Source organism: Lampris incognitus, chromosome 3, assembly GCF_029633865.1.
Source record: "Lampris incognitus isolate fLamInc1 chromosome 3, fLamInc1.hap2, whole genome shotgun sequence".
NCBI lineage: Eukaryota > Metazoa > Chordata > Actinopteri > Lampriformes > Lampridae > Lampris > Lampris incognitus.
The window spans coordinates 23,834,309-23,850,287 of NC_079213.1; the positions used below are offsets into that span (position 1 = coordinate 23,834,309).

Genomic DNA, 15,979 nt, shown 5'->3' on the forward strand with positions numbered 1-15,979 from the left:
ATGGGAAAATAGTAGGGCTGTCCATCGATTAAAAAAAAATCAACTAATTAATCGCACAATTTGCTGTGATTATCGTGACTGGAGCTTGTGATAATGGATATCTAAATGTAAAAATCACAGAATTAATATAGAATCAACACAAAGGAAAGTAGATTTAAATTCAAATGCTATTGTTTAATGGCATCTTTTCAACTTTGGACACAGTTTCTCTCTCCTGTGAAGTACAGATTTCCAATGAAACCATCGAGGCCATCAAATTTGACTGTCAGCTTGAAAGGCATCTTTCTTATTGCAATAACAGAAATGATAACAAAACCCAGGCCTGTGTGTTAAAGTGCCACTTGAATTAAAGTGTCGTGAATTCACGACCTTCATTATGTATTCATTACGTGTTCATCACAGAAGCCCATATGCGCCCCGATGGCACAGCATAGTAGAATATCCAATATTGTCCATGAGGGGATGAGGGATGGGAACAAATAAAACCTTCTGCTCTGAGAAAGCGGAGATGAAAGTTATGCACTTACAGTTTTCTTTTATTGGAACTGTTAAAGAACAGCTGAACCCTTGATCACTTTAGTGAGTTTGGTATGTGCCATGTAAAGGTGAAAACCCATCTGTAAGTGCTGGGCTGATCTTAGGACGAAGTTCAAGTTCAACTTTATTGTCAACTGTATTAGAATACAATGAAAATCTTGTGCTCTGGCTCACTCTGCCTTAACACAAGGACCCCCCCCCCCAAAAAAAACCCACTACAGACCTACATAGACTATGTACACGAGTTCATACTGTAACGATCACGGATGAGTAGGCTCGGTAGCCCTTAGCTAATGGGTCGGACCCTTTAGTCGACTGGTTTACGTTGTCGCCCGTGGTGCGGGAGATCCGGATTCGCGTCTTGGCTGCGGCGGTTCCCGGGCTGCCACGCGAATTCGCTAAAACAGACATTTAACTATTTGACGCGAGATGTAACTGTTCCGACTTGCATACAAATTCGACATAAGAACAGACCCGAAAAGGGAACTCGTTCTTAACCCAAGGACTACCTGTACTGCGATGAGTTCATAAGAGTTTGGTACTCATACCAAAACTCTTGAGACGCCTCAGAAAATATAGTCTCTGCCGTGCCTTCTTGAGGACGCAGTAATAATAATATATTGTAACGATCACAGTTGAATAGGCTCGGTAGCCCTTGGTTAATGGGTCGGGCCCTTTAGTCGACTGGTTAACGTTGTCGCTCGCGGTGCGGGAGATACAGGTTCGCGTCCCGGCTGTGGCGGTACCTGGTCTGCCACCCTGAATTCGCTACGTTAGTGTCAGAAGTGGGATGTGCGCGGACGCGCTTCCTGAAGGAGGAGGGTAGTGTAACGTTCACGGATAAGTAGACACGTTAGCCTTTGGCTAACGGGTTGGACTTCTTAGTCGAGCGGTTAGCGATGTCTTCCACGGTGCGAGAGATACAGGGTCGCGTCCCGGCTACGGCAGATCCTGTGGTTGTCCCCCGAATTTGCTACAGTATATTCCGCTCCTCATTTGTTGAGCACTTTTATCAACATCATTGACGGTTTCCGGTAGAAAAAACCCCGCTTATATATATATTTAAGATATAGATGATGTAAACACAGCAACAGCTAATATTAATGATGGGTCTGTTTGTTTTATGTGTGGCAATGACCAAGCGTTGCCAAAAGTATTGAGCTTTGTCACCGCTTGCTGCTCATTAGCACACCTGAATCAAACAGACCCATCATTAACTTTGTTAGCTGCAGCTGTGTAAAAACTGCTGGGCTAACATCACTTTGTCCCAAGATCAGTCACATACCTGGTTGGTGCAGGGTAAGGTCGTCTGTCCTATTTGACACGTCATCGCACTTCATTCGGAAACTCGGTGCTATTTTAAAACCCTCACCGACTGGCGAAACAGTGATACCGCTTGTGGGTTTTGGGGATTTACCGGTCCCTAGAAGGGCAAGGATGAGTAAATGTGTGAAGAAGAGGTTGTATAGAGCAACGGAAGAAGACCGAGTCAGCGACTGAGTGACAAGGTACGAGTGGAGGACAGAAGTGATTATTTTTATTTTTTTATTTAGACGAATATGCCTTCACGGCAGAGTGAGACTGGGAAAGAGTGAAAATGCCAAAGATGGTGTTTGAGAGAGAGAGAGAGAGAGAGAGAGAGAGAGAGAGAGAGAGAGAGAGAGAGAGAGAGAGAGAGAGAGAGAGCCATCTTAAAGCTATAGAAGGTAACCTGTTAATTAAAGCCATCTTGTGACGAGGACAGTTTCCAGCCAGTTATGAAGTTTGAGATTTTATTTACAGTCCTCTGAAGTTTGTGTAATCTCTGGATTGAGCCAGTTGTGGAAGAGAATCTGAAATGCTGACTCCTTCACGGTGCACCAGCCGGTAATGTCAGGGCAGGTTAAGTGGGATGAGACAGAGAATATAGGGTAGATTCCAGCTCCTATCCAGGCCTATGCTTGTCTGCAGGGATTTGTCCCGTTGATAAATTAGTGATCCATATCTGTCAATTCTGTTCTACTTTGGGTTGGGCGATAATTCAATATTATCATTTATTGTCTTTCAGTGTTGTTTTATGGGAATTAAATTTGGATATCGCTATAATGATAATCTGTTGCCTAAAATTCACAACAAGGTCTTAAATATTATAGGGAATATTATTTAAAAATTAGGTTTGATTTGATATACTTTACACCGATCAGCCAAATAATTAAAACCACTGACCGGTAAGTGAGTAACATTGATTATCTCATTACAGTGGCACCTGTCAAGGGGTGGGGTATATTAGGCAGCAAGTGAACAGTCAGTTCTTGAAGTGATGTGTTGGAAGCAGGAAAAATGGGCAAGCGTAAGGATCTGACTGACTTTGACAAGAACCAAATTGTGATGGCTAGAGGACTGGGTCAGAACATCTCCAAAATGGCAGGTCTTGTGGGGTGCTCCCGGTGTGCAGTGGTCAGTGCCTACCAAAAGTGGTCCAAGGAAGGACAACTGGTGAACCGGCGACAGGGTCATGGGTGCCCAAAGGCTCATTTATGTGTGTGGGGAGTGAAGTCTAGCTTGTTTGGTGTGGTCCCACAGAAGAGCTACTGTAGCTCAAATTGCTGAAAAAGTTAATACTGGCTATGATAGACGGGTGTCAGAACACAGTGCATCACAGCTTGCTACATATAGAGTTGCATAGCTGCAGATCGGTCAGAGTGCCCATGATGACCTCTGTCCACTGTCGAAAGCATCTGCAATGGGGATGTGAGTGTCAGAACTAGACCATGAAGCAATGGTAGGTGGCCTGGTCTGATGAATCACATTTTCTTTTGCATCATGTGGACGGCCGGGTGCATGTGTGTTATTTACCTGGGGAAGAGATGGAAGAAAGCAAGCCAGTGGATGCAGTGTGATGCTCTGGGCAATGTTCTGCTGGGAAATCTTGGGTCCTGGCATTCATGTGGATGTTACTTTGACACCTACCTAAACATCGTTTCAGACCAGGTCCACCTCTTCATGGCAACAGTATTCCCTGATTGCAGTGGCCTCTTTCAGCAGGATTATGTGCCCTGCCATACTGCAAAAATTGTTCAGGAATGGTTTGAGGAACATGAAAAAGAGTTCAAGGTGTTGCCTTGGTCTCCAAATTCCCCAGATCTCAATCTGATCAAGCATCAGTGGGATGTGCTGCAAAAACAAGTCTGATCCATGGAGGCTCCACCTCGCAACTTACAGGACTTAAAGGATCTGCTGCTAACCTCTTGGTACCAGATACCAGAGGACACCTTCAGAGGTCTTGTGGAGTCCATGCCTCGATGGCTCAGAGCTGTTTTGGCGGCACGAGGTGGAACTACACAATATTAGGCAGGTGGTTTTAACATTTGGCTGATGGGTGTGTATTACCCAGCAGTTCCAATGTGATGAGCCCCAGTTGTATTCTTAGACACGGTGTTTGTAAGCAGACATAACGTGATGTATTGTTATTCTCTTCAGTTATCTGCGCTCTCCTTTCCATTGATCCTGTCCTCCTTGTTTTTCTTCTCTCCCATGCTACTTCTTTTTTCTCTTCTCTATAAACTATCAGGTATCTTTATCCTCTGATTTGTCAACCAGTATCCGATTAAAAATTTCAGAAAAGTAGTGTAATTGAAAAATGGTAATCCTCGGCACTAATTCTATGGAAATGACATTCACATTGGCTAATATCAGACACACACACACACACACACACACACACACACATATATATATATATATATATCCCCGTCATCAGACATGTTTTTCTGTCATCTTTTTGTTTTTCCCAGGGTCATTGTCAATGGGATTTAAAGTTTTCTCGTGTCCACTCGAGAAGGGAATACACAACTGCCCTCCTCCAGTACACTGTGAAGCTATTTTTTTTCACTGCATGTTGGCTTGCACATTAACGGCACGCTCCAGATTGCACACTGGATGGCTTCTTACCACTCCTTTTCTGTTTGTCTTTCCACAGAAACCTGCTGGACAGAGACACGTTCTCCAGTCAGACCCAAGTAAGCTCAACTGCCTCTCTGTTCATTCATCAATCACCATTATATACCCATCACCCTCAAGTTTCCTTCAGTTTGTGTGGGGTGGGAGGCGGCGGGGCAGGGGTGGGGGTTAATCACACTTGAGAAAAGAAAATGGGGAAGAAGGGCAGCCGGTATGAAGGTAAGAGGGAACGAACAAAGACGAGAGAGAGGATGAATTGAGATGGGAGGACAAGGAGGAACGGGGTGAGACGATGGGAGAAATAAATGGAGAACTCAAGGGCGTCTTTTCTTTCACCGCATGTAGTCGCCGGAGATGCTGTTCGTGTGTGTGTGTATGTGTGTGTGTGTGTGTGTGTGTGCAAGGGATTGTTCCCCTACTTAATGTGTGAGCCAGGCCTGGGGCAGCTCTGACTAATACCCACTACGCCTGCTAAAAAGCCCTCCCCTATACGTTCAGTGAGTGGGTGGTGGTTCTTCTCCCGCTCCTTACAGCTGAACTCAGGGGTCACGAGACTGTAAATGTTCAGGGCTCGGAGCAAGAGAGATGTTCCAATATGTTTGGAAGGGATTCATATGTGCGGGGGGAAAAAGATGTGTTTCTTTCTGTACCTGTATCCACTCTTTCTTTTCTCTCTCTCTCTTATTCCATTACTTCCTACATGTACTCTGTGTTCTGTTCCTCTTGGTTTTTTGTCTTTCTCTCCCTTCCTCATATTTCCCTTTTTCTTTTCCTGTCTATCTTCTCTCTCTCATACCTCACTACCTGTAGTGTGACAGCAGGGTTTCAGTCAATGCCACAGGTGCCACACGCACACACACACTCACACACTGTGTGAGAAAGAGAGGAATGTTGACACATGGAGGTAGGGAGATAAGAAAAGGGAGTGTGAAGATGGTGAGAAAGGAAAAGCGAGAGAGATGGTGTGAAACAGAAAGAGAAGATGGACAAAGTGGAAGGGTAAAATGAGAAAAAACACAAGAGTCACAACCGGTTGATATGTGGATGAGAGAACATCAGCAGTTGTGGGAGAAAAGACAGTGGAAATGGAGAAATTCTGATACCAGAGCATTACAATCCCTGCATATGCAAACAACACACACACACACAGTGGTCTCTCGGGGTCAGGAATGACTGTCCTCCTTATAGGTCCTTGTGGGAGGATGTCTGTGCGTGACAGCTTTTTACGTGGAGGGGCTGATGTGCCTGCAGCCACCACATGGTCCTTGGCAGGGGGTGGCCAGAGTCCAATGGCATGGAGAACCAAGACGATTGGGGACCACCCTCTGTTGCAGTCTTCAGCCACCTTCACAGGCATTGCCTTCCGCCAGTTCCACCGTTGAGGTCTTTGTTGGATCACACTTCGTCCAGAAACTCCCCCTTGACTTATGTGCCTTGACCCTGCCAGGAGCCAAGCTCTGGACAGCATAGCTCTTGGGATCATTGGTACACGCAAGCTTCCCCACCACGGCAAGGTGGCGGTCCAGAAGTCACACACACACAGAAGCCCCCCATATTAAACACACTGTCAGCAAATTGAGCAAATAGCTCATGATTAGAGTGAATGATGTCGATGACGAGGACGATGTCCATGATGGTGAGGAACGTGATGAAGAAGATGATGATGATGGCGGCGAACTGAGCTCAGGATTTGGCTCTGCATTCAGAGAAAGCACGCACTTTGCACGGAGAGGCTGTTGTGATTGTGCTGAGTGCCGGGACTCCACTCTCCTGATGCGAACCTGCTTGACATGGGAGAGAGGAGAGAGAGGTAGTGGAACCTCAGGGAGCTCCAACCAAAACAAGTGGAAGAGAGAGCAAGAGAGAGTGGAGGTCTTATTAGGCATTGACTGTGTCACTTTTTCATTCTTGATGCACCATCTCTGTAATGTGATCTAACAATTACAAGGGTGTGTATACAGATGGGTGACAAATTAAAAGAAAAATCTGAATGTTTGGCACCTACAGTGAGGGGGTCCGGGGACTCTGTTATGCCACTCCTGATGGGAGTGGTCTCTTCCAGGATGACAATGCCCCCATCCGCAGGGCACAAGGGTTCACTGAATGGTTTGATGAGGATGAAAATGATGTAAAGCATACACTATGGCCTTCACAGTCACCAGATCTCAACCCAATTGACCACCTATGGGAGATGTTGGACCGAAGTGTTAGGCAGCGTTCTCCACCACCATCATCAAAACGCCAAATGAGGGAATATCTGTTGGAAGAATGGTGTCCATCACCTCCAGTGGAGTTCAGAGACTTGTAGAATCTACGACGAGGAGCACTGAAGCTGTCCTGGAGGCTCCTGGTGGACCAACACCTTACTAACACACTTTATGTTGGGTTTTCCTTTAGTTTGTCACCCGTGTGTGTATGTGCGCATGTCTGTGCGTGTGTACTGATCATTTGGTGTGTGTGTCTGTTTGTGTGTGTGTGTGTGTGTGTGTGTGTGTGCACCATGCTGTTTGCATATGTCACTACTCAGAGTACATCAAAAGCCCGGGGACATGAAGTGAATGATGAGCGAGCTCCGTAATTTGCCTTTCAGTGAATTATCTTGTTTCAGGAAATTGCATGATGCGGCGAAATGATGTTTTTATTGGTCTGAAGAGGGGAATTATGTCTGTTTTAGGCTTTTGTAAATGAGATTTACTTTGATGTCGCTGCTTAGCGACGCACTTATGCCTCATTATTCATAATCCGACACACATGTCGATGGAATCCCTTGACGTTTTAGATTGTACTGGTTGTTGGTGGTGTTTCTGGGGAGAAGTTATGCTTGAGATGTCATCCTAAGATTCCCTGTCTCTCTACCATCCAAGCATAATACTCTAACACACTCCTGAACACACACACACAAACTTGCTAACAACTAAACTACGTTAACATTCAACTTACAAGTTTTCTTGTGGTTATGTGGTTTTTACTTTAATGGGATTGCAACATGGCCAACAGGCTGTTTAATTGGTGGTTTACACAAAACCTTAATTTTCCACATTGCCCCAAGTCCCTGGTGAAGAAAGGGGAAAAAACAGATGTTTCAAATTATGACATACGGCTTTAAGAGCTAGTTTTTTTTTCTTTTCTTAATCTCAGAACGACAACTGATCCAACTGATGGCAGTATGGGTGCAGATAAGCAGTGTATTGATCATTTATGCCTCTGTTTTCCACAGTCTGCGTGCTCTACACACAGGGAATCGGCAACAAGGAGTGGAGAGAGGTGAGACTATAAGGGTGTGTTTGTGTGTGTGTGTGTGTGTGTGTGCAAGCGTGCATGTGTTGTGTGATACTGAGAGCAAGTAATGCAGTAACCTCACTTTGAAATGGTTGCTGTACTCCAGTGTGGCTGAGTCGCTAGAAAACATCATATAATCTAAATTATTTTTCAATTATTTTCAATGACACCATGCATACAACTGAAGTGGAAATCCGTGTTTACAAGAGAACACGCATGGGTGGATGGTCCTGCCACATGAATACATATGGCAGGCAAAATAAAGGGACAACAGGAGTCCACATTTGAGTGAGATTAGTCAACATGTATGCAAAAAAGATTACAGATACTTCAGGCAAGACAGGTGCTTTCTGGATTGCTAAAAAAAAAAAGACACTTCGTATGGAACATTTTGGAAACAATTAAGATTTGTGTTCTCATAAAACGGGTTTACATAATGATAAGCACAGTGGTACTATTCAGATCACGGTGAACACATTTGAGTTCATTAAACCATATGCTGAAAGCTACTTATTCATTTCAATTACTTTACTGACTTTCTGTAATATTGGATTACATTACTTATGTAAACATTTACTGGTCATAGGTCATTCTTAACACAACCCCCCCCCCCATCCTTTGTGTGTGTGTGCTGGGGGGGAGGGCAATTAGTCATATAAACTATGTGGAGGATGCCAAAAATCTCCAGCATGTTTCAAAGTCATTAATATTAATTTATGTAAGTCAGGGTGCATCTCCTCCAGCCCCAATCACTCTGTTATTCATAGCTGTGAATAAAGCCATCATCGGCATGAATATTTGATGAGTTAAATGTCAACCACTGACTCACAAGCTTGGCACACATTCATTACTGTTACAGCCCACATAATCCTCAATAAGCAGCCTCTTAAAGTGTAAATTTAGAGATAAAATATCACCATTCTTCTGAATTCAGTTTTGTTCGATGACGTCGTTTTTTTTTTGGTTTTTTTTTTGCAAGTTTAAATGAAACCCTCCATGAAGATACCAGATCATCTGTGTTGTGTTTCAAACAGGATCATGTTCTGGGCCTTGTAGTGGCTGATTTTGCAAAATCTTGCATCCCAATCTGATGAATCAAAATCTGTTTTACATATTTACCTGACAGGCCACTTTGAGAGGCTGCTTAGGATAACACATTGTGGTGCATGTTGATCGTTGCTGTGATTGTTTGATTGAACTGCGATCCCTGCTCGACCTCGTACGTCTCCCCTTTTCTATCTCTTACGCTGTGGTTTCCTGTCTTGCTTCTCACCGTGTCTTATCTGATACAGACAAAATGCCCTGTGACAAAGAAGCCTAACAGGGATCGCACTGACCTAATGGATGTCTGTTGGAGGCGTTCTCATCATTGTTTGTGTTTCTCTCTCTCCCTGTCTGCCTTTCTTATCGGTCTCTAGTTTGGGAGGACGGAGGTGATCGACAACACACTAAATCCAGACTTCGTGCGTAAATTCATTTTGGACTACTTCTTCGAGGAGCGTCAGAACCTCCGATTTGACTTGTAAGTGTTTCACTTTGAGCATGCACCAGAGCTTTGGTTGCACTCTGGTTTCTTTAAAATGTTGAATTTAGGTGTCCGGGTAGCATGGCGGTGTGTTCCGTTGCCTGCCCAACAGGGATCGCCAGTTCAGGAATCGGAATCGGGAACAATTTATTGTCATTTCAAACATGTACTTGCGTACACACAGAAACGAAATGTCGTTTCTCCCAGCCCACAGTAGTGCAACACAAAAGACAAAAACACACATCCAATATTTCCCAAAAACGACACCACCAAAAGCATAACAGAGAGAACAAAGCAAAAAAACACAAACGGTTAACAGCACAGTCCACTCAGTGCAACACAGCCCAAAAAAGTTCCTCTGTCCAGAGAACGAACTCCAGCCAGGATGACTGTCAGAACTGCCGGTCTGCGTGGGCTAGCAGTTAGCTTAGCCTGCACCAGGCTAAGCTTCGAATCCCTGTGTTACCTCCGGCTTGGTCGGGCGTCCCTACAGACACAATTGGCCGTGTCTGCGGGTGGGAAGCCGGATGTGGGTATGTGTCCTGGTCGCTGCACTAGCGCCTCCTCTGGTCGGTCGGGGCGCTTATTGGGGGGGGGGGAGGGACTGGGGGGAATCGCGTGATCCTCCCATGCGCTATGTCCCCCTGGTGAAACTCCTCACTGTCAGGTGAAAAGCGGCTGGTGACTCCACATGTATCGGAGGAGGCATGTGGTAGTCTGCAGCCCTCCCCGGATCGGCAGAGGGGGTGGAGCAGTGACCCGGGACGGCTCGGAAGAGTGGGGTAGTTGGCCGGATACAATTGAGTGGAAAAAGGGGGGGGGATACATGAGTGATAGTCTTTATCAGAAAGGACATTGGTTTGCATGTAAATCTTGTCGTTTGTTGTTGTCTTTTTTAATGGTGGATGACTTTTTTTTTATTTTTTAAAAAGACTAATCATGCAGTAATTCTGGCCTATGGCCCACCTAAATGCAATCACTGTTAACCAAAAAACCTCATTCTAGACAATAATTGTTTCCTTTTTGTCTTTTTTGGGCCTGTGTTGTCGGCAGGCTTGACCTACAACACGGAATTTGCACGTTTGATCCAGATTTATTTTGTTCCCCAGAACTAAACTTGAGATTAATGGCTTGGGTGAGACTCTGGCTTCTCTCCGGCTTCTCCTGTCCTCCATGTCCCTCACCAGCTCCTCTCCTCCATGTCCCTCTCCGGCTTGTCCTGTCCCCCATGGCCCTCACCAGCTTCTCCTGTCCTCTATGTCCCTCTCCAGTTTCTCCTGTCCTCCATGTCCCTCTCCGGCTTCTCCTGTCCTCCATGTCCCTCACCAGCTTCTCGACGTCAAACGAATCACCAAGGGAACACATGTTTTAGGTGTTTTGGGGAAACTGGGGGAACTGAAAGTGTGAAATGTGACCACAGGGCAGCATTTGAGACGGCTTTCCTCTAGACATGGATACGGTCACGTGTGCCTCTCTGTGCTCGGCCTCCGTGCCCTCGTTTGTGTGCGTGGGCGTGCACGTGCTGGTGTTTGGCTATCTCAGCTGGCTCCACTGTCACAGTAGATATCTGAACTGTCACCCAACATGAGAAGGGTCACGGGGTCATGTGGGCAAACCCTCTCTCCAAGATGAGAGCAAAACTGATGTGCGAGTGTGTGTGAGATTTTAAGTGTGTTGTGTGTTAGGTGGATTCCAGTGTATGTGTGATCATGTGTGTGTACATTAATGGCATGAATTTGCAGGAATCGTGTGTGTGTGTGTGTGTGTGTGTGTGTGTGTGTGTGTGTGTGTGCGTGCTTTTATGTGCAGTTTAGTGATGGTTGCCATAACAACCGGAGTACAAGGGAATGGTGGAAGTGATATAGGAGTTGACAGATCCCTTCAGGCAGAGAGAAGCATTTAACCCCCCCCCTCCCCCAATCCTGCTCTGCCTCCGACACTTGTATGAAGTGCCATGCTACAGTCCTGTGCATTTAACCCGCCCGGCTGCAACACCACTCGTACCACCGTCGTCACCGACGCCATAAATCAGAGCAACTGCGACATCCCAGTGTCAGTTATCAGAAAATACCCATCAAGTCTCTTTTTTTTTTCTCTCCAGATAGAGGACTATATTTTTGTTAGTTGATATATAGTAGTAAGTTTTGAAATACTTTATCGATCCCCGTGGGAAATTATGCTCTGCGTTTAACCCATCCTAGCTGTGTAGCTAGGAGCAGTGTGCAGCACCCAGGGACCAACTTCAGTTCATCTTTCCATTGCCTCGGTCAGGGGCACAGACAGGAGTATTAACCCTAACATGCATGCCTATTTTGATGGTGGGGAAAACCGGAGCACCCGGAGAAAACCCACCGCAGACACGGGGAGAACATGCAAACTCCACACAGAGGGTGACCTGGGATGACCCCCAAGGTTGGACAACCCCGGGGTTCGAACCCAGGACCTTGCCGTGAGGCGACAGTGCTAACCACTGGGCCACCGTGCCACAAATGATTATTGGTCATTATCCATTTACGCATAGAGTAATTTGGCCTAAAGCTGTCACACAGAATAGACTGTCTGGTTTTGGTGATGGACTAGAGACAGAAACTACCGAGTTAAACTTGGGACTCTGAACTGCTGTATTTGATTTCAAAAACATGTAACAATAGATCGGCGAAAAGACGAAATGTAATTAGCATTGTAAGCACTCCTCAAACACAGCAGCACAGAAAAACAGCAATGATACCTTTCCTTGTTATTACTGTATGGGCTTGCAGTATGACGGGTTTAAACCCACCTGCGATATGAACTTCCTGTCATTTTACTCTCTGTTGGATAACCAGTGTAATAAACCCTTTGGTGTGCTGGCGTTTTGCCCATAGACGTTAAACCCCAGCACCTGACCATGTCTGTTCCCTACACACTGACATGTACATATCTGATAGAAGGAAAATATCTTGAAAATAATTTATAAATATCAATGAAAACAAGTTCTCTTCATAATTTTTAGATGACCCGGGTTGTCATTTATTATCCACTGTGAGGTTTTGGTCTTTGTTACGTTGTTTACACACAGTATTGGAACTTTTAACCCCAATTATTTGGGGGTTTTCATATGCAGTTAAAAGTGTGTGTGTGTGTGTGTGTGTGTGTGTGTGTGTGTGTGAGAGAGAGATAGAGATACAGGAGACAGTATGAGAGAGAGAGAGAGAGAGAGGGCTTTTCATGTGCACTCGAAAGCATGTTTTTCTTTGCGCGTGTGTGTATGTTTGTATTGGGCACATTTGGAGTATACATGATGCTGTGTGACTAATGTGCGCGCACACACACACACACTAGGGAGGTCTAAGAGAGACTGAGGGTGAAGCAGGAATACATGACAAGCTATAAATAGCACAGGGCAGTCCTACGCTACTCAGTGAGGCACAGCGGCAGTGTAAATGGTGTGTGTGTATTCTCGCTTCCTTTGGACTCTGACGTGTGTGTGGGTGTGGGTGAACGTCAGGCCCCTCTGTCCATCTTTACCGGCCGTCTTTCCGGATCAGTCTTTCTTATCCTGCAATCCCCATGTATCTATCTGTCTGTCTGTCTGTCTGTCTGTCTGTCTGTCTGTCTGTCTGTCTGTCTGTCTGTCTGTCTGTCTGTCTGTCTGTCTGTCTGTCTGTCTGTCTGTCTGTCTGTCTGTCTGTCTGTCTGTCTGTCTGTCTGTCTGTCTGTCTGTCTGTCTGTCTGTCCGTCCGTCCGTCCGTCCGTCCGTCCGTCCGACTGTCGGGTCTGTCCATTTTGTGATTTATTTTTTCATGACTTACATTTCCAGTCCTTGACTTTAATTTTCCCGTTCTATTCCGTCCTCTTTTCTGCATTTCACTCCCTTTTTGTCCTTGATAGCCCAGATGTGTTTCCTCTTATATTACCTACTTAAAATGTGCCATCATTGGGTTTTGGGTGTGTCTGATCTGTCATTAAAGCTGCAGTCCTGAAGAGGGTCTTGTTTGTTGAGCTTGCTGTTGAACTGGTCTTTGAGCCCACCAAACCCCAGAGAGTCATTCTTTCACCATCCCCACTGTAAATAAGAAAAATACGGTTTAACCAGGGTTTTAATTGTTGATGAATCTGTTGGTTAAAAGTCCTCTACAAGCTTAGTCTGTCATGGCTGCTTGTTAGTCCAAACAACTTCGCCGATTCTTCGCTCCTACTCACCAGATCATTTCCCCCCCGGCAAAGTCCTGCTCAGCAGGACCACCAAGACGAGCATCTACAAACGCGTTCATGATTTAGGTATTGATGGAGTAGCTGTTGCCTTAAATACATTAGCAATGGGGTGTCTGGGTAGCATAGTGGTCTACTCTGTTGTCTACCAACATGGGAATCGCCGGTTCGAATCCCTGTGTTACCGCCAGCTTAGTCGGGCATCTCTCCAGACAAAATTGGCCGTGTCTGCGGGTGGGAATCCGGATGTGGGTGTGTGTCCTGAGGAGGGGGAACTGAGGGGAATAGTGTGATCCTCCCACGCGCTACGTCCCCCTGGCGAAACTCCTCACTGTCAGGTGAAAAGAAGCAGCTGGCGACTCCACATGTATCGGAGGAGGCATGTGGTAGTCTGCAGCCCTCCCCGGATTGGCGGCTGGGGGGGGTTGGTGGAGCAGAGACCGGGCTGGCTCGGAAGAGTGGGGTAGGTGGCTGCAATTGGGCAGAAAAAAGGGGGGGGGATAATTAGTGATAGTCTTTATCAGAAAGGACATTGGTTTGCATGTAAATCTTGTAGTTTGTTGTTGTCTTTTTTTTAATGGTGGATGACTTTTTTTTATTTTTAGAACAAGACTCATCATGCAATAGTTCTGGTCTATGTCCCACCTAAATGCAATCACTATTAACCAAAAAGACCCCATTCTAGATGATAATTGTTTCCTTTTTGTGTTTTTTTTTTTTTTTTTTTACTAAACCTGTGTCGTGAGCAGGCTTGACCTACAACACAGGGAATGTGCAGGCCAACGTGTCCTCGCCAGAGTTGATCTGCAAGTGGACTTCAGATTCTCCACCTGCAAAGGCCGTTTTTATTATTAATCACCGCTTACAATAACGCCGTCCTTTGGTTGATCTGTGGGATGACAAGAGCACAGGGTTTTTGTTATACATGTATAGCCGCCACCCGTCCTCCTCTTCCACGTTGGATCAGCTAAACAACCAATCGGCATCGCTTCTCCAAGAGGGGGAAAATCACCACAAGGGGAAACGAGGAAGCTTAGAAATGAAAAATGACAACATGTAAGACATAGAAACGGATGCTGACATGTGTTCGACAAAACATGATTACATCAATCTTATCTTTAGGTTAGCAGTTATAGTGATAAAGGAGAAGACAGAAAAAAAGGTGAGAGAGGACTAAGGGGAAGGATGTGAGTCAGAGAATGTCCCAGGGTGTGTGTGAGGCAGATGCTGGCAGTTTGTGTGTGACATGTCCACCTGTGATTGCAGTGGATTAGTCCCCATAAATTCTGGTGTCTGAGATCCGTGACTTAACGTAGTGCCTCCGGGCAGCAGACGGGCTCTGCAGCCACCCACGGGCCCTGCAGTTGTGCAGACAACCCACAACCAAGAGAACGGCTAGAGCCCAAAGCACTGCAACCCAAACCTTAACAATGCAACGAGCAAACGGCACAGAGCGAGTCGGAGTTATCGCCAAAACAAAAATCGGCTAATTTCTAAAGCAAAATGCAAATCCTCCCTAAGCTGTGTGTGCACTTGAGCGGAATATGGTGACAATGGGCGGGGGTGCAAAATGCATGACAGACACCCCCTCCTACCACACAAAACCAACTACATTTCATGTACGTCATGACATTAGTTACAGACACTTCAGAACCACGGACCGTGAACAGCTAGCATGGCATTTTGGGAACCCACCCCCACAAACGAGCAATATTGTTAATATTATAGATTGGCCCAGCAGCCTATTAAATATATATATGTCACGGTAAATGTGCATAATGACTGCTGAGTTTGTAAATCTAACAGATTGATCGGTAACTCTGCATTATGACCATTTCCCCAAATAAATCTTAACATATACAAAACAGTGCCGGCGGTGGCCAGAATAAAATAAGTTGGCACGGTGGCCTATTAGATTTTAAATAACTTGCCCATTGCCTAAGTCTTCCTTCAGGTCAGGTCACTAACGAATAAGTCATTTTTAGTTAAGGATAAGTACCCATAACCTGGACTTCACCCTACTGACCGAGACCTGGCTGGATAGAAATGGTGTAGTCGTGTTCAGCACCTCCTGGCTTGAAATTCATCAGTACCACCAGATCTGATGAGAGAGGCGGTGGAATAGCTGCTGTCTTCTCTGATTCCTGTAGCTGCAAGGAAATCCCCCTCAGGGAATTCACATCTCTTGAATACCTTGCTTTTACTAGATATTGTTAATGCTATGATTTTAATGGTTGTTGTCTATCGGCCACCAAACTGTAAACATGGCTTTCTTGATGAATTTTCTGAGGTACTGCCCAAGGTCTCCACTGACTATGATTCTTTAATTATCTCAGGTTCATGTCGACAGTCAAACACACCCCGATGCTAGAAAGCTAATTAGCTTACTGGAGGCCTTTGACCTCACTCAGCATTTTTCTGGACCCACCCACAATATGGGGCATACTCTGGACTTAGTCGTATCAAAAGGATGTGATATTACCATACCCCGTTTCATGGATGTTGCTA

General features: G+C 45.5%; 1 protein-coding gene across 1 annotated transcript in view; it reads left to right on the forward strand.

Annotated features, from left to right (window-relative positions):
* LOC130108961 (copine-8) overlaps positions 1–15,979 on the forward strand; it is a 136,050-nt gene that overhangs the window by 13,763 nt on the left and 106,308 nt on the right. The window contains exons 2-4 of the mRNA XM_056275622.1: positions 4,496–4,533; positions 7,691–7,740; positions 9,174–9,277. Coding sequence (XP_056131597.1) covers positions 4,496–4,533; positions 7,691–7,740; positions 9,174–9,277 — 192 coding nt within the window. The remainder of the gene's footprint in view (positions 1–4,495; positions 4,534–7,690; positions 7,741–9,173; positions 9,278–15,979) is intronic.